Consider the following 17,251-nt stretch of genomic DNA (forward strand, 5'->3'; position numbering starts at 1 on the left):
TCTCTGAAGCTGCCTGGAGCCAGAACAGGGCTCTCTGAGGTGTCAGTATCCTATTCCCATTTTACAGATGCAAAAACTGAGTCTGACACCGAAGAGGAAAGGACCTCTCGTGCCGGCAGGCAGGGCTTCCCCAGGAATCTTGTCAGGAGACATCAGCCCTGGCTCACACCCATCCAGTAGGAGCAGAGGGAGAGTCTGCAGAGTCCAGGCCTTGAGCTCCAAGTCCCAGAAATGGGCTGATGCTACGTTTCCTCCTGACGTAGCGTTTTCCTGCCACTGCCACCATCATCCCAGGGCCAGGGCCCTGGAATAATGATCATGATAAAAACAGTTAACACCGTGGCAGGCAGGCACTGCCCTCCTGAAGGCTGTGAACGCCGTTGGCTCACTTGACCCTCACAACATACAGGGAAACTGAGGCACAGAGGGGTGAGCTCCTTGCCCAAGGCCACCTGGCCAATAAGTGCCAGAATCCTCCCCATGCCTTCAACGCTGGGGTCCCATCCCGTTTTCCCAGCAGAGACGGTAGGGGGACAGGCTACCGGTTTCCCAGGAAAGCGGTGAATTTCCCCGGGGAGGAGTGTGGGGGGAGAGCAGGTGAGCCGGCTGTTTCCTGGGGATGTCTTTGTGTCTCCTCCATGCTGCCCGAGCAGCCCCCAGACCCACTGACGGACAGGGACCATCCCCGGTCCTATTTGCGTTCATAGGAGGCCTATTCCGTGGCCCGACAGTTCAACCTGATCCCGCCCATCTGCGAGCAGGCCGAGTACCACATGTTCCAGCGCGAGAAGGTGGAGGTCCAGCTGCCCGAGCTCTTCCACAAGATAGGTGGGCTCCCCCGCCTGGTCCCGTCGTTTCTCCCCTGCCCCGCCCCTTCCTCTCGCCCCGCCCCTCCTCGCTCCCTAGCTCCGCCCCTCCTCTCGCTCCGCCCCTCCCCCTCCTCCTCGCTCCCTAGCCCCGCCCACCCCGGGCCTGACCTCGCCTGGCTTTCCTCTCCCAGGAGTGGGCGCCATGACCTGGTCCCCTCTGGCCTGCGGCATCGTTTCCGGAAAGTACGACAGTGGCATCCCGCCCTACTCAAGAGCCTCCTTAAAGGTGAAAAGAGCTGCCAGGCTGGGAGGAGGGGACGGGCAGGTGACAGGCATTTTGGATTGACAGGCATTTGGATTGATGGGTCTGGGCGGGGCTTCCCTGGGCCCTTGTGGGGGCGGTTCCAGGACAAGCGAACTTGGAGCCCCTGCTGGCGGGATCCCACCTCCGGAAAGGCCATCCTCTTCTTGGGATGCGCCCCCGGTGAAAGGTCCTCTTCACTCCCTCGCCACCCCCAGCTGGGTTCAGCATTGACAACGTGGGCTGGGCGGACCACCTGTGCTATTTGGGATGGCCCCTCCCACGACGGGTACCCCCCTACACACTCTCTAGGCCAACTCTGAGACCTCTGGGCTGGGGGCTGCAGAGCTGCTTCATTTGTCTCTCAGAGGCCACCCCCTGGGACAAGTTCCCCCCACACAGACAAGCCTCTGGAGTGGGGACTCAGGAGGGTCTCCCAAATGCAGGGTTTGGGGGAAGAGAAGCAGGCAGAGAAAGGCCTACTCAGGTCAGGGCAGATCCAGCACTGGAGCCCCCCTGCCTGTGGTTCAAAGACAGGAAGGCCTGTCCCACCCACTCCTGCCCAATCCACACCGAGATCAGGGATTCCCTGGAAGGCATTGCAATCCCAGGGGTGGGGGCAGGTAAGACCACAGCTCCCCCAGAGCCTGGGGAAGGGGTCCTCTGGGCCAACGGCCAAAGCATTCCTCTTCCCCCAACGCCACTTCGCCCCGGGCTTGCCAGGCCCCCGGTCCTGGCTCAGGGGCCCCGCCTCAGCGACCCTGAAGCTTCTGGCTTCAGATTCAGCAGGCCCCATTCCTTCCATCTGCCCAGGTCTGTTAGGCAGGGGTGGGGGTACTACCTTGGCACAAATCACCAGCTCTCTGCATGCAGAGGTCCAGGTGACCTGCCCTCACCAGTGGGCTGTGCTTTCTCCCCACCACAACCAGGGCTACCAGTGGCTGAAAGACAAGATCCTGAGCGAGGAGGGCCGGCGCCAGCAGGCCAAGCTGAAGGAGCTGCAGGCCATAGCTGAGCGCCTGGGCTGCACCCTCCCCCAGCTGGCCATAGGTAACCGTGCTGGGGGGAAGGAGGGGAGGGTTGACCGTGGTCCCCGGGGCCACCCCTCCATCAGGCAGCCATGGGGCCCTTACATTCATGGGGAGAGAATGGGGGGTGGTCCCTGAGCACTTGGGCCCCCTTTCCCCCCCCCCCCCCCCGCAAGCAGTTGGTGCCTGGGCTTCCACAGAACCCAGCATGCAGAGCTGTAGGCTTACAGGGACCCTCCTGGGCACCCTCAGCCCCATGACCAAGAGGCTGGATCTGTGTGGCCCAGTTAGGGACAGGGCAGAGCCAGAAAGGGCCCCTGCACTGGGTGTGTCCCCCTCACCTCTGGTCTTCCTGCCCCAGCCTGGTGCCTAAGGAACGAGGGAGTCAGCTCCGTGCTCCTGGGTGCTTCCAGCGCAGACCAGCTAATGGAGAACATTGGAGCGATACAGGTGGGTCGGGGAGGGGGCTGCTGGGTGTGTCCCCCCCCCACCCCCCGGCCCTTGGGCTGAACGCAAGGTACCGCTCAGTCATTTGTCCAGCACATGTTCGCCGGGCACCTGCAATGTGCCAGGCACCGTGCTGGGCATCTGGGCTACGTCACTGAGCCACTAAAAGCCCTGCTCTTGAATTCAGAGCACACAGTGGACAGTAAAATGAGGAAATTAGAACATGAGGGTGACAAGCACTGTGGGGAAAAAATTGAGCAAGGTCCGGGGCATCAGTGGGCACAGAACAGGGTGGGGGTGCCGTGGGCCCAGGTTTGAAGGGGGCCATGGGGGTAGACTTGTTGAGAAAGTGCCGCGTGAGCAAAGGCTTGAAAGGTGAGGAGTGCAATGTGCAAATTACCTGGAGGAAAAGCATTCTGGGAGCAAAGGAGGCACAGGTGGGCAAGGGCTGGAGCAGAGGGGGTGGGGCAGTGCCTGGGCACTAAGGACTTGGGAGGTTGTTGGGTGAGACGGGAGTCCCCAAGAGCACAGGAGGGGCAGGACCCCTCTCTCCCCGGCTGCTGAGTGGGGGAAGGGCTTTAGGGAGCAGGAGGGGGTGAAACAGAAAGACCCACAGGGAAGTGACGGCAGGCCCCCTGGGAGAGGGCTGTTGATGGTCCCGCGCTCAGCTGCTTGGCTCCTAGATGTTCAGGATGGGTTGAGGGTGAGGGAGAGTCCAGTCAGAGTTAGCCCGTGGGGTTTTGTTACCTGGAAGGGTGGCCTTGCTGTTGGTTGAAATAGGGAAGGCTGGGAAAAGTAGGTTAGGGGTGCGGAGATCCGGTGTCTGGCCCTGGAATCTGTATTTTATGCCTGCCAGACATAGTTCTAGCACGTTCTGGCATTTGAGGTGCAGAGCGTGTACCAGGGCAGGCTTCCTCTCTGCCCCAGACCTTCTGGAACCCAAAAGCAGCATAGCCCCCATCGGCTTCAGCGGGACGCTGATGTGACGAAGCAGGACAAGCCTGGGCCAGCAGTGGCCGGAAGATTGTCACCCAGCCTCCTCCACAGGCCCGTCCTGTCTCCTTGGCGGGATTCTGATTAGCCCTTGTCCTTGCCCGCAGGTCCTTCCAAAACTGTCGTCTTCCATTATCCACGAGATTGATAGTATTTTGGGCAATAAACCCTACAGCAAAAAGGACTACAGATCCTAAGAAGCCCCCGGCCGCTTGCCCGGACAGTTTCTGTTTCCCTCCCAGTCTCTCTGTTCGCTCGCTTAAGCTGTTTTGAAGCCAAGTCAGGGGTGTGGTTTGCATCAAAAAGAAAACATCACGCGGCACGAGATGTTGTGGGGAAAAGATCTCAAAAGTCGCTGCTAAGACACCATTCGCCGCTTCGCGGGACGGAATTCTGACCCATGCTGGGGAGACCACGCTGACTGGGAAGGGTGTTGGCGCGGTCCTGTCCAAGCTCGCCTGCAGCCCTGCTCACCCTCCTGGAAGAGACCACCACGTTTTCTCCCAGCCTTGGCCTTTCCCAGAGACGCCCCGAGTCCAGGCCAGGCCGAGACCCGGTCGGGTGCTGGGGGCAGCAGGGCTGGCCTCTCCTCTGCTGAGCACCCCCACCTGGTGTTGGGGGTGGGAAAGAGGAAACCAGGTCTGGCTCCTCCCGTGGCCCCTCTGCCAGGACACTGGACATTGGGCAGGGCCTCCCAGGTGGGGCCCTCAACCTCCCTCCTTGCCAAGGGCTCCCGATACTTTACCATGGGCCCGACCTCAGATTCATTCTGCACCCGCTTCTCCACCACCCCCTGCCCCAGCGGGTCTCCCAGGGGCCTTCCAAGCTGTCCCTTGACCCCCACCCCCACCCTTGCTGGCAGGGGCAGAGATCCGGGGGGATTCCTTATCAGTATGGGGTCCACAGGAAGTTGGGGGGGAGGGTTTCTAACCATGCTCATCGCCCTGGCAGCTTCCTCCCTGCACACAGTTGACGATCCCCGTGCCCAGAGCAGCCCTGAGCATTCGGGAGGGGCCTGAGGAGCAGGCTCCAGCCCAGGTCCCTCCAGGGCCCCACCTACCCTCCTCTCCAGGTGCCCTGCCCACTGCCCCTCTGTCCTTGCCCCAGAATGCCCTGAGGTCATGCATACTTAGCTAGACTGTGGTCGCTGGCTGGCCACATGCCAGGCGGCCCACCTCTGCTCTGCCTGGGTAGTGGCCTCAGGGTCTGCAGAGAGAACACACTTAGGCCCCTGGGGTTTTCCGTGCTGCATGCGCGGGGGAGCTGGGGAGGCTGAACATCCCGCAGAAGCCCCCACGATCTAGGAAAAGGCCCCAGGAGCCTCCGCCTGGAGCAGTGCCTTCTTCAAGGCCTCAGATCGGGTCAGGGTGAGGCACCCCACATTAGGGTGCTAAGTCTAGGCGCCCAGAGCAGGTTACCCGGGCAAACGGGCAGCAGTACCAACCCCGGAACCACCACATGCACCCTGTGAGGAGGTCAGGATGGCTGGAGCCAGTCATTCCTGGCGATGCATCCACCCCCCGCCCCCCAGCCTGGAACAGGACAGAACCGTCAGCCCCCCAGCTGGGAGGATGAAGGGCACAGGCCTGCAGCCGGGAGTCCTGAGGCACCAGCCTCTGCTGGCTATTTGGAGGCAGGAGCCCACTCTAGAGTACCTCTGTGTCTCCGGTCCCAGCAGGTAGCAGCTGGCCCCACCTCGACACCCCTCCCCCTCCCCCGCCAACGGTCTCACCTTCACTGCAGCCGGTATGCCCGGTCCTGCTTTGCCCTGCCATCCTCAGAGAGCCTCCTGGCCAGCCCTGGCTGGGCTGAGGCCTGAGAAAGCCACAAACTTCCTGACCTTTATGCTGACCCTGGAGTCTAGAACCTTCCCCCCCCTCCCAGCCCAGGCCCCTGGGCTCATCACCGAATCTATAAGCTGCACACTGTGGGTGTGGGGAGGGGGTGAGCCTATCCTGGCAGGGGCCCCTGGCCTGTGGCCACTGCCCACCACCACACGGGATGGGTGTCTAGCTCCCAGGACAGGCAGGGACCAGGTGCTCTGGGCCAGGCAGCCCCCGTACTGAGGGACCAGATTGCCCACCCCTCGCTGGGGAGCGCTGCTGGGCCCCCTTCACACTGCTGCCCCCTTCATGGGGAGCCACACCTGGGAAGGCAGTCCCCTGTTGGCCACATTTGCCCCCAGAGTTGAGCTGGGCCAAGGCCGAAATACCCATGGCAAGGACCCAGGCAGCCTCCCCGTCCTGGGGCACTGTCCACAGCCTGATTCTGAGCTGTCATTTCTCCCACACCCACTTGCAGGGAGGACCCGGCTCTGCTTCCTGGGGGAGGGCCCCTGACTTAGAAGGGGTCTGGTGGGGCGGCGGTCGGGGAGGGAGAGAGTCTGGAAACAAGCTGGGCAGAGTTGGGGCCTGGAGGAGTGTGGCCTGGGACCCAGCACGGGTTTACGCTGGCCGCCTGGTCGAGGGAAGCCTCCCAGCCTCTGGCCCAACCCTTGAGGCAGTTTGCCCCAGGGGACCCCCTCCGGGAATGCCCAGCACCGGAAGGAGGTCCACTCTGGGAGCAGGGGTGGGTGGGATCCTTCTCCCTTGCTGACACACGGAGTCCCCCCCCCCCCACCCCATTTCTCATCCCAGATCCAGTGCAAATCCGAGGTCCGGAGGAATGACAGAGGGGCTTGCTCGGTCTTCTGTCATGTAAATAATGTGCTTTTCTTCTCTCCCCCCCCCTTTTTTTTTTTAATGACTGTGGCTCCTCAGCTAACTGCACTCCCTACGTAGGCAGAGACTGCCTCATGCCTCGCGCTTCCAGACGACAGTCAGCGAGACACAGCCACCGTATTTATGGAATGACAAATAAAACCCCAGCCTGTCGGGGTCTGCGGCTTTCTGCTCCTCTCCTTTCCAGGGGCCTCCCCTCCGCAGTGGGGAGGGGAGGAAAAGGCTGCCACCTGCAGGGGCCGGCACACTCGCCCCCCGCCCCCCCCCCCAATCTTGACCTTGGGGCAAAGGGTAGGGATGGGGAAAAAGGGCCCTGGGGAAGAGGCAGAGACTGGGGACTCTGAGGCACCCCATATCCCAAGTGATTTGGGGATAAGGGTGCCCCCCACTACCCTCAACACATTCTCTGCTGCTGGGAGGCTGCTGTGCCCTCTGGGTGCAGAGAGGTCGGGGTCCAGGAAGGTCCACGAGGTGCCACTGGGGGCTCCATGTTGCCCTGACGCCACGTTGTGTCTGTGTTTGGGGTCCAAGTGGGAGAGACAGGCACCACACCTCCTTGCCCCCCCTTTCCCAGCAAGCCCCTCAGCCTCATGAGGCCATGTCTTCCCAGGGGGGCGGTGGTTTGGCTTCCGGTGACACCCCATCCCCCACATTCTTCTGCCGCCTCCAGCCCCCACCCCCATCCTAGATCATTGGGAATCTAGGAAAACACGGATTCTATCCTTTCCCAAAGGATTTATTAAAACACAGAAAACAAAGACATACACACAGAGTACAAAGTAAAGGGGATTGTGTCGGCTGCAGGCTCTGTCCAGCCTCTCCCGTGTCCTGCCAGGAACCGGACGGGTCGCCACTCACGGGGGCTCAGCTTCCAGCTCCAGCCCCCTGGCTGGGACCCTCCCAACTCACCCAGGCTCCTTTGCTGGCCTGGGGGTGTACCCAGGGCAAGGGGCCCGGCCCCCTTAGCTGGGCCAGATGCCAGCCTGCGCGGGAACTGCTCCCTCATACCCTCATGGCTCCAACACACAGGGAGCAGGACCCCCCCTCATCTCCGCACACAGGAGCCGAGGGGGGCTGGGGCCCCCCTGTCCACATCAGGGGTTCAGGACATACACACACACCCAACGGGCCCTTTCTGGGTTATCGCACCTAAAAAAATACTTTGTTTAAAAAAAATCTGAAAACTAAGAAAAAAACCCAAAACACAACGCCAATGACTTTGGGCTGATGCACCACGACCTGTAAACTTCCAGAAAGAGAAAATGGGGCAGGAGCCAGCTTCCTCGACGGAGGTGGTAGTGGGCACAGAATAGCCGCAGGTGTTGTGGGGGGACCCGAGGCCATGGCCAGGCCATGACCTGACCCCCGCCTCTCGGCCAAGTCCCCCACTCCCGCCCCAAGCTTGGAGGCGCTCCTGTCCCTGAGCCAACCCTCTACGTGAACCCCCCCCCCCCCAAGCCCTCAAGAGCTCCGGGACCTGACATGAGAGCAAGAGCTACCGTGTCACTGGGGCAAGGCTCATCCAGCCACAATCTGGGCTGGGGAGGCCCCAGAGGACCCTGGGAAGGATCCCCCAGAGAGCAGGAGGGCAGGCACCTGCACCCCTTGTGGGTATCAGCAGGACCTTGGTCATAAGTTGGAGAAAACAAAGGAACTCCCAAAGGTGGCTTACAGGGAGGGTCTCCTCACATGGGACACACTTCCCGGGGCAGGCATGTGTGGGGGGCGGGGGGGGGGGGTGACGGGGGCCCTTCCGGACGTGGTCAGTCCAGCCCAAGTTCCCCTCGTCACCTGGGAGCCCCCGTGGCCCAAAGGTGGTTTGACAGAAAGCCTACTCAGCACTTGTTTAAATAACAGGGTGGCTGGAAACAAAAATGCGGGCTGGCACTTTAGGATTCTGCTTGTACACAAAGACCCTCATTCTGCCAGCAGCAAAAACCAAACCCAGCCGGAAGATGCCAAAGACAGGGGACACCGCACCCGCTCGCCACCACTCTTGGCTGGAGAGAACTGATAAACTAAGAAGAAAGTCTGAGATCCATTTTCCTCTCCCAAACCAGCTGACCAGACAGCCACTCCCCAACTGTCCAAAGCCCCCGATCCTGGGCCTCTAGGGGGCGCTGGTTGCGGAGAGCTGAGCCCTTCCCGGATCTGGCCATCTGTGGGTGCCTGGCTCTGGCCTGGGGGACGAGGGCAAGGGGGAGGTCTGGGATGGAGGCAAAGATGGGGGGCACAGAGGGAGGCTTCCTGGGGAGGAAGGGCTGACAGCAGGGGGGACCACCAGCCTTTGGGGCCAGACATTAGAGACGCAGACCCCTGCCCCGCCCCCGTGTGCCTCCCGGCTGGACACTCCGGGCCCATCCACTGCGGCCAGGGAAGGTCAGCACTGTTCCAGTGAGGCCAGCCACAGGGCCGACCAGAGGTCTGGGAGGGGAGCATCACAGGGCTTGCGGGGGAGGGGTGTTCACCTCGCCCGTGGCCCAAGCCAGGAGCCTTTGCAGGAGGCACTGACCACAAGACACAAGCACGTGCACGTGGCACTGGAGGAACCACAGCGGACAGGGATGACCCTGCCCTCCCCAGAAGGCGAGGCCAGTGCTGCTGCGCACATGTCCTGGAAGCCGGCGGGCCACCTTCCGGATGCTCCCCACTGCCCCCACCTCGGTGCTTGCGCTGCATCAGCCTTGGGGGCTTTCAGAGACGCTGAAGCGAGGGGACACCAAGATGGGAGAGGCTTTGGGGCCCAGCCCTCCCGGGGTGCACAGAGAGCCACTTACAGAGGACACCTGGGTCCTGAGACCCTGTAAGGGCTGGCTGGCTGCCCAAGAGGCCCCAAGACAAGCCCCCAAATCCTGGCCCCATCCTGGATTCTACACCCAGGGCACTTCCCCAGGAAGCCACCCACCCACGGCTGGGAAACCTCCTTCCAGGCCGAGCGAGCGCAGAGGAAGCATCACAGACAGGCCCGGCCTGGCTGCTCCTCCCCGTCTGCTGGGGCCCTCGCAGGAGACAGGGGGTGTTCCCGGCAGGAAGCCCGGGATGCTGGAGGGTCATCGCGCCCAGTCCCCCGTCTCCAAGCAGAGCTTTCTTTCCCCAGGCCATCTGATAACACAGCAAGGGCGGCTGTGATACAGGCCCCGGTGGCAAGTGACCACATTGAGGCCTCTCTGGGGACAGGATGGCAGGGAGAAGCCCAGGCTCCAAGGGGTGGCCCTGTTTTCTTGCATCTGTGGCCATGACACCGAACAGGGAGAGTTTACCTGGAGGTGGGTGTGATGGGCCTCCCAGGGCACAGGGCAGGACCAGGGTCTCCTGGGCCACCCTCAGTGCCACTGTGACCTTCCCCGCTAGGATGCTAACCACATCCCGGCAGAGAGCAAGCCCCTTCCCACATAGGCCGAGAAAAAAGCTCTAGGAGGCTCTTCCCCTCCCTCCCAGGAGCACATGCTAGGCCTGCCTTGCTCAGATAAGAGTCCGGGGCCCGCAAGCCACTCTGGGCCAGGGCCAGACGCCTGCTGACCGGCCCCCTCCCCCACACAGATAGCACATACCTGGTGGTCTCCAGCCCTGGGAGGAAGGGGGTGGAATAACCCCCTGCCCTGGGCATCAGCCGAGGTCTCCACCCTCGGGCTGGGCAGCTGCTCCCCTGTCCTGACCCACCCAGCACTGGAGAGCCCCAGGGAGCAGGGGGCCAGGACACGGGTGGTCGGGCAGTATGGACGGGATAGGGTGGGCGGGAGCACAATGAGGGCTGCCCAGGCGGACCGAGTCCATGGGGCAACAGCAGGGCTTCTAGAATCTTCCCTTGCAGTCTGGAGCCCGTTGACAGAGAGAGACGTTAAGTGTAGCAGGTCAGACCCCCTCCACGCGTCACTCAACTTTTATCAAGACAAACTTTTCAAGTCTTCAATAGGAAAGTGCAAAAGATGTACAAATAAATGAAATCTCTTCTAAGAAGTTGTCCGGCAAAGGCCGCCACGGGGCACGTCCCAGTGTTGGGTGGGTGTGACGCTGGGTGGGACACTTGCATTATGATGAGGTGGCACTTCTGGGCTCTGGCCCAGCCAGGCTGGGCCTCGTCCCCCATGTGATGGCATTACTCAGTTTCCCTTTCTGTCCCAAGGTGGCACGGCTCCTAAAAAGGCGGTAGCTTTTCTCTCCTGTGGCGGTCGGGCAGGTGGCCCGGCAGGCGTGGCTGCAAGAGGCAGATCACGGGTGACACGGCTGAGCGCCAGGGCTAGACTGGGACACCCAGCACCCTGCCGCCACCTACCGCCGCCTGTCACAGCCAACCACACACAGCCACCACCAGAAGGGCCTCCCAAGGGGCGCCTGGGTGGCTCAGTCAAACCAAGTCCGACTCTTGGTTTCAGCTCAGGTCATGATCTCAGGGTCGTGGGTTCCAGCCCCGCCCCGGGCTCTGTGCTAACAGTGCAGAGCCTGCTTGGGATTCTGTCTCTCTCTCTCTACCCCTCCACTTTCTCTCTCTCTCTCTCAAAATAGATAAATAAATTTAAATTTTAAAAAGAAAGAAAGAAAGAAAGAAAGAAAGAAAGAAAGAAAGAAAGAAAGAAAAAGAAAGAGCTCCAGAGTCAAGACCTCCCTACCACACCTGCAGTGCCAAAGAGGCCTGAGGAAGAGCGGCCGGTCTGGAAACCCCCAGCATCCCAACCCTAAAGTGGCAGTTCTCACGGGGACAGACAGGGCTTGGGGGGACCCGGGGGGAGGAGGCCTGAGTGAACTGGCCATTTCTCAGGAATAAGCTCCCCTCTCATAGCCATTAACACTTAACCCCCTCAGTCCCTGAGCCACCCTCCTCGTCCCGGGCAGGGGGCCAATGTCCTGGGGTGCCCACCACCCAGCTGGGCAATGGAGGCGGAGCCGTGGAGGCCGGGTTTGGGGCTGAGTCACTGCCATGGACACGTGTGCACACAGCCATGCTTGTGGGCACCAAGGGGCACGCCCGAGCGAATCAGGGTCCATTCTGGCCGGACCGGACCTGCCAGTCCGAGGAGGGGACAAGGGACAGTGGAGGACCCAGGTGCAGGCTTACCTCAGCTGGAAATGAGCACTGCAACAGAGGGACATCGCGGGGACAGCTAGATATCTGTCAGAGAGAGAGAAGCTTGCTTGCCTGGGGTGGCGGCGGGCAGGCTGGCCCCGTGGAGCACCCCTGCACATGCTGCCCAGAAGCGACGGGCACCTACCGGTCACATAGGGCCCCAGGGGCATCTGGTTGTAGTTGACAATCCCTCCTGGTCCAGGGCCCCGGAAGTTGGGCCCAAAGTTGTTGTTGTACATCTGGGAGTTGCCGAAAGCGCCCTGGAGGCAAGGACTCGGGTTTAAAGGTCGTAGTCCCAACACCCCACCCCAAGCCCCAGCCCCGGGGCACCCAGGACTCGCGTGATGGGGACCAGGCCCAGGGCATGTGGGCCAAACCTGACCTGCTGAGTGGTGGGGTCACCAGCTCGGTTGGTCAGGCGGCTCAGGATGCTGCGCTCTGACATCTGGAGACGGGCAGCCACGGGGGGGATGCGCGACAGCATGGAGGGCAGGCGCGTCACGTCCGCCTTCATATCACTCAGCAGCTCCTCCAGCTGGTTCAGGACTGCAGAGGAGGGGCAGGTGGAAAAGCTGCCGGGGCCCAGCACCCCCCAGGCCGGGGGCACGGCGGGTGGGCGCTCCTCACCCGGCCCTCCAGGCCCACGGAGCAGAGAGACGCCACCTGGGCCAAGAGCAGGCGTCCCCAGGGGCCCGAGGGCCGAGCCAGACACTCTGACCCAACACTGGGCTTCCCCCAGGCCCTCAGCTAGAGTCCCGGCTCCCAGGGAGGCCTCCGCCCTAGCCCACCACTCAGGAGACGTCTCCCAGACAGAGCAGGGGCCAGCAAGTCCGGGGCCTCTGGTTTAAGCTTGGCCTTGGCTGCCCCCGCCCTCTAACTGGCCCGGGGGCTTCCTGAAGTTCCGGAGCACAGGAGTCAAAGGTCTGAATCCCAGGAGATCTGGGGCACTGACTCCACCGCCCGTCAGTGTCTCTGACTTTAAAATGGGGTAATACACCTTACCGCTTCCCGGTATCGTGAGCATTGAAGAGATAACGTGCTTATCTCTTTAATGCGCAGACCAGGGCAATGCCCAGACCAGGGCCTGCACGGAGCCCACCCTGAGGAAAAGTCCAGAGCACAGAGGGCTTAAATTTCCCTGGACCGGATGATGGATTGTCCCATCCCGGCTAGGACGCCCTCTGGACTGACGTTTGGTCCCCAGGCCCCTGTCCCATCGGTGCCCTCGTCGATGGCGAAGGATCTGCACCGGCAGGAGGAAGGCTGGCAGGCCGGCCTCTGGGAAGGGGGCTCACTCACCCTTGTGCAGGACAGCATTGGCTGGCTTGTTCCCGGCAAGGGACTCCTTGGACAGGTGCTGGTGGCTCTCAGCAAGGCACTCCACCTCGGCCAGGCGGGCGTTGAGGGCCATGGCTGGGTGGTTGGGGTCCTGGGTCATGTTAAGGTACGCGGCCCTCCGGAGCTGCTCCTCGATGACCAGGGCCTGCTCCAGCAGCTGGGGGATGGGGCAAGGCAAGATCTGAGCGCTGGCCCGGCCCCTCCTCCACCAGCACCCACCCCCGCATGCCTGGGATCTGGCAGAAAGGAAGGAGGGAGGACACACTTCCACCTGTCTGTCCACCTTTGTCTGATCTTAGCACCCCCTTGGAACTGTCACCAAGCCGGGTTCTCTGCACCCATCGCCTGGGGCTGGGACACTCACCCGGTGGGGCTAGGCGCGGATCAAGGGCCCAGAGCCCTGTTGGTTGACTGACTGCATGACTCCCTTGGCGGACAGCCCGGCCCACGTCCGGGTATATGGGGAGGGAGCACCGCTCCCTTGGCCCAGGCCCTCGTGTAACTCGCCCTCCTGCAGCCCCCCTCCCTTGCAGGCTCTGGCCCTGCTGGCACTGACCTTGAACCTGCGGGCCAGGAACTTGTTCTTCATCTCCAGATAGTTGCCCTTGTGGATCTCAGACTTGAAGGGCTCGTTGAGGATCATGTACCTCGGGTCATTCTGGATGTCCTGCCAGCGGGCGTAGCCGTGCCTGGGTGCAGCACTGTTAAGGGCAAACCTGGCCACGGTGGGGGCGGGGGGGCCCAGCCCAGGTTCAGCATCCTGGCTGTGAGCTTGGGACACGCCATTAACCTTGGCTGCAGGGTGAGCAGGTTGATGATCATGCGACAGGCGCCCTCAGTGGCCCAGACAACACTGAGGCTGCACGGGCTTAACTCCTCACCCTAACAACCTGGAGGGCAGAACCCTCAAGCCCCAACCCCTACACTTGTGGCCGTGACCTCACTTGGCAATGGGGTGTTTGTAGATGCAATCAAGTTAAGGAGGGGTCATACTAGATTAGGGCAGGCACTAACCCTGACTGGTATCCTTACAAGAAAAGGAAATTGGGGGGGCGCCTGGGTGGTTCACTCGGTTAAGAATCCAACTTTGGCTCAGGTCATGATTTGGCGGTTCATGTGTCTGAGCCCCGTGTCAGGCTCTGTGCTGACAGCTCGGAGCCTGGAGCCTGCTTCAGACCCTCTGTCTCCTTCTCTCTCTGCCCCTCCCCTCCTCGTGCTCTGTCTCTCTCTGTCTCTCTCTGAAAAATAAACATTGGGGACACCTGGGTGACTCAGTCGGTTGAGCATCTGACTTCAGCTCAGGTCACGATCTCATGCTTCGTGAGTTCCAGCCCCACATCAGGCTCTGGGCTGACAGCTCGGAGCCTGGAGCCTGCTTCGGATTCTGGGTCTCCCTCTCTGCCCCTCCCTCACTCGTGCTCTGTGTCTGTCTCAAAAATAAATAAACATTAAAAATAAATAAACATTTTTTAAAAATAAAAAAATTTTCGAAACAAAAAAGGAAAGGAAATTGGGACACAGGCACCCACAGAAGAAGGCCACGGGACGGGAGGCAGAGCCGTCAGCTGAGAGATGTCAAGGACTGACGGCCGCCACCAGAAGCTGGCAAGAGATCCTCCCCCCAGAGCCTTCGAGGGAACAAGGAGACACAATAAAATTATCTTGCCCAAAGTCCCACAGTTAGTGAGGGGCAGAGTCAGGATCTGAAGCCCCGCAGGCTGGCTCCAAACACCTTAACCTCTACAACAGGAATCTGTAAACTATGGCCCACAGCCTATTTGTTACAAATTTTTTAAGTTTATCTATTTATTATTACTGAGAGAGACAGAGCGTGAGCGGGGGAAGGACAGAGGGAGGAGGAGACACAGAATCCAAAGCAGGCTCCGGAGTCTAAGCTGTCAGCACAGAGCCCGGCGCGGGGCTCGAACTCACGAACTGTGAGATCGTGACCTAAGCCGAAGTCAGATGCTTAACTGACTGAGCCCCCCGAGCTCCCCACCCTGTTTTTTTAAACGAAGTTTTATTGGAACACAGTCACACTCGCTGGGTTAGTATTAAAGTCTGTGGCCGCTTTTGCTATAATCACAGAGCGTAGGACCTGAAATATTCACTCTCTGGCCCCTTACCAGCAAGGTTTGCTGAGCCCCATTCCAGAACACTCCCCCCTCATAGTAACCAGCCCATTCCAGGCTGTCTCAGCTTTGCGGAAGGGCAGCTATGTGACCCTCTCCTTGCCTCTGGGAGGTCTGTGCTCAGATGTCACCTCTGACCGTCCCATTAGAAAACGCACCCCCCCCTTCCCCAAAGCTCTCTTTGCTCCTTCCCTGCTTCATCATGTGCTGAATGCCACACTTTGCCCACTTAGGGTGTTTGCCATCTGTCCCCGGTAGGAGGTGAGCCCCAGGTCGACAGGGATTTGGGAATGTTGTCCACGGATGTACCTTCCAAGCCTGGCACACAGGAGATGATCAACCGAGCCCGAACGAACGAATACCAGCCCACCGTAAATGGTGCTGCGCCCCTCAGGCATCATTCCTGGGAGGGGGTGAGGTATGCACCAGGCAGGACTTACGGGGATTTGCCGTGGCGTCAGGTGGATGGGCTGGGACTCACCAGCTGTGTGGCCTCTCTGAGCACCATGTCCTACTCGGCATGATGGGAATCATGGTAGCGCCCCCTTGAAAGGCTGCTGTGAGGACGGAGTGGGCATATGAGCACTGGGCATAAAGGGACGAGCCGCAGCTATGGTCATCATCATGTCATCGTCACTGCCACCACCAGGAAAGGGTCTTTGGCACCTGATCCAAAGCGCTGGCTCCTGACTCCTACACACCCCATGCCCCTCCCTGAGGCCCAGAGAGGAACAGGCCACATTGCTGCCCGGCCTGGCTTGGCCAAGGATACGTCACGATGCCCGCCAGCAGCCAGTAGTCATGACGCCGGTGCCAGATGTCGTAGATTTTCCCCGAGGACACGGCAGCACGTTCCTCATTCTGCCACAACGTGTGCAGCTCTGGGAAGCCAGCCAAGGGAGCAGAATGAGGTGCCCCCCCCAGTCCTTCACAGAGGTAGGCACAGGAGAGTCTCTTCCTCACCACCCACCATCCTCCCACCCCTAGAAGTTCAGTGTTCCAGGGTTATTAGGAAAGGTTATAAAATGCACTTATATCAACCATTCACACTTTAGTATAAAATAACCATCTGCCCAGACTCCCAGGGCCCACATGGTTAGGAATGACACAACCACCCTAGCTCTCTGGGCACCACCTCACCCCAATACCTGTGAAGCCCCCATCTGCAATGTTGAACATGAATTTGAACTTCCCATTCTTGTCCTCCTTCTTCCCCTCCTCATCTTCCTCTTTGTCACCATTTTGCTGTGTTTCAATGGGCTCCTTCTCCTCCACTTTGGTGTCATCTATGGGAGGATAGATGCGTATTCACCACCCATCCTAAAGGTACTGGCCAGGGGCCTCTCTCTGCCAAGCACTGGGGACCCAAAGGCAAGTGGGAAACATAGCTCCTCATCCTCAAGGAGCTCACTGCCAAGAGGGATTTTAAACAGACCAGCAGCTCCTTCCTCTGACCTGAGCAGGGAGGGTGGGCTCCAGCCCAGATGCTCCTCCCCCATCAAGGCAGGACCACCTGAAAACACGGGGCAGAGCAGTGGGAAAAGTGCCATTAAGGGGCGCCTGGGTGGCTCAGTCGGATGAGTGTCCAACTCTTGATTTCGGCTCACAGTTCGTGAGATCGAGCCCAGCATTGGGCTGTATGCTGGCAGTCTGCAGCCTGCTTGGGATTCTCTGTCTCCCTCTCTCTCTCTCTGCCCCTCCGCAACTCATGTGCGCGCTCTCTCTCTCTCAAAATAAACTTTTTTTAAAAAAGTGCACATTAATCTGAGGATGGGTGTTCCAGAATATTCCAGCACCTACAGGTACACAAAGCCTCCAACTGAGCCCCAAATGCTCCAGGCCAAGCTCCGTGACCACTCTCCTTTCTCCCGGTGGTGGCTGGGGCCACAGGAAAGATTCGGAGAGGGGGTGGGATCTTCCCCCCTCCAAAGCTGGTGAGCCCAGGCTCCCGCCCACCAGCACCAATCGGGCCTGGAGGCGGCACCCAGGCAGCTGCAGGAGGCCCAACGGGGTCCAGATGGTGCCCTCCAGAGACCAAGGGACACAAGACAGAGCACACAAGAGGCCCAGACCTGGCCTGAAATCGTTGCCATCCCCTCTGCTGTGAATCAAGCTTAGCTCCAGCTTGTCCAGAATTTTCTCCTTCTCAGGAAGCACTTCTTCTGCAAGACAAGGGGTGTTTGTCGAGTGGGGAGGGGTCGAGGGCACTCTAGGCTGGTGGCTTTCCACCTCCATTTCAGCCATACACACAACCCCATCCATCACTTTACCAAGGGTCCAACAGGTGCCACTGAGGAGCGGTCCTCTGGGAAGGGGGGCACGGGGGCGCGGACCCCCCACACCCATCAGCTTGCCCCTTCCCTCTCACCCCCCACCCCCAGCAGCACACCAGCCCCAAACTCCTCAAGGTGCAGCCTCAAA

At 60.5% G+C, this 17,251-nt stretch overlaps 2 protein-coding genes across 14 annotated transcripts in view; one reads left to right on the forward strand and one right to left on the reverse strand.

Annotated features, from left to right (window-relative positions):
- Positions 1-6,463, forward strand: part of KCNAB2 (potassium voltage-gated channel subfamily A regulatory beta subunit 2) — an 86,194-nt gene extending 79,731 nt beyond the window's left edge. For all 10 annotated transcript variants that reach the window (XM_027060613.2, XM_027060617.2, XM_027060616.2 and 7 more), the window contains 5 exons: positions 708-828; positions 1,001-1,095; positions 2,040-2,160; positions 2,500-2,588; positions 3,686-6,463. In XM_027060613.2, coding sequence (XP_026916414.1) covers positions 708-828; positions 1,001-1,095; positions 2,040-2,160; positions 2,500-2,588; positions 3,686-3,775 — 516 coding nt within the window. In that variant the 3' untranslated portion in view covers positions 3,776-6,463. The remainder of the gene's footprint in view (positions 1-707; positions 829-1,000; positions 1,096-2,039; positions 2,161-2,499; positions 2,589-3,685) is intronic.
- A 550-nt stretch (positions 6,464-7,013) lies between these two features.
- CHD5 (chromodomain helicase DNA binding protein 5) overlaps positions 7,014-17,251 on the reverse strand; it is a 63,029-nt gene continuing 52,791 nt past the window's right edge. For 3 of the 4 annotated variants that reach the window (XM_027060597.2, XM_027060596.2, XM_027060599.2), the window contains exons 34-42: positions 16,903-16,992; positions 15,979-16,116; positions 15,603-15,711; positions 13,255-13,387; positions 12,660-12,855; positions 11,743-11,906; positions 11,506-11,620; positions 11,352-11,405; positions 7,014-10,493 (exon numbers count right to left, since the gene is read on the reverse strand). In XM_027060597.2, the coding sequence (XP_026916398.1) occupies positions 11,398-11,405; positions 11,506-11,620; positions 11,743-11,906; positions 12,660-12,855; positions 13,255-13,387; positions 15,603-15,711; positions 15,979-16,116; positions 16,903-16,992 (953 nt within the window). In that variant the 3' untranslated portion in view covers positions 7,014-10,493; positions 11,352-11,397. The remainder of the gene's footprint in view (positions 10,494-11,351; positions 11,406-11,505; positions 11,621-11,742; positions 11,907-12,659; positions 12,856-13,254; positions 13,388-15,602; positions 15,712-15,978; positions 16,117-16,902; positions 16,993-17,251) is intronic. The other variant, XM_027060598.2, reaches the window with a different exon arrangement.

This window comes from Acinonyx jubatus, chromosome C1, assembly GCF_027475565.1.
Source record: "Acinonyx jubatus isolate Ajub_Pintada_27869175 chromosome C1, VMU_Ajub_asm_v1.0, whole genome shotgun sequence".
Classification (NCBI taxonomy): domain Eukaryota; kingdom Metazoa; phylum Chordata; class Mammalia; order Carnivora; family Felidae; genus Acinonyx; species Acinonyx jubatus.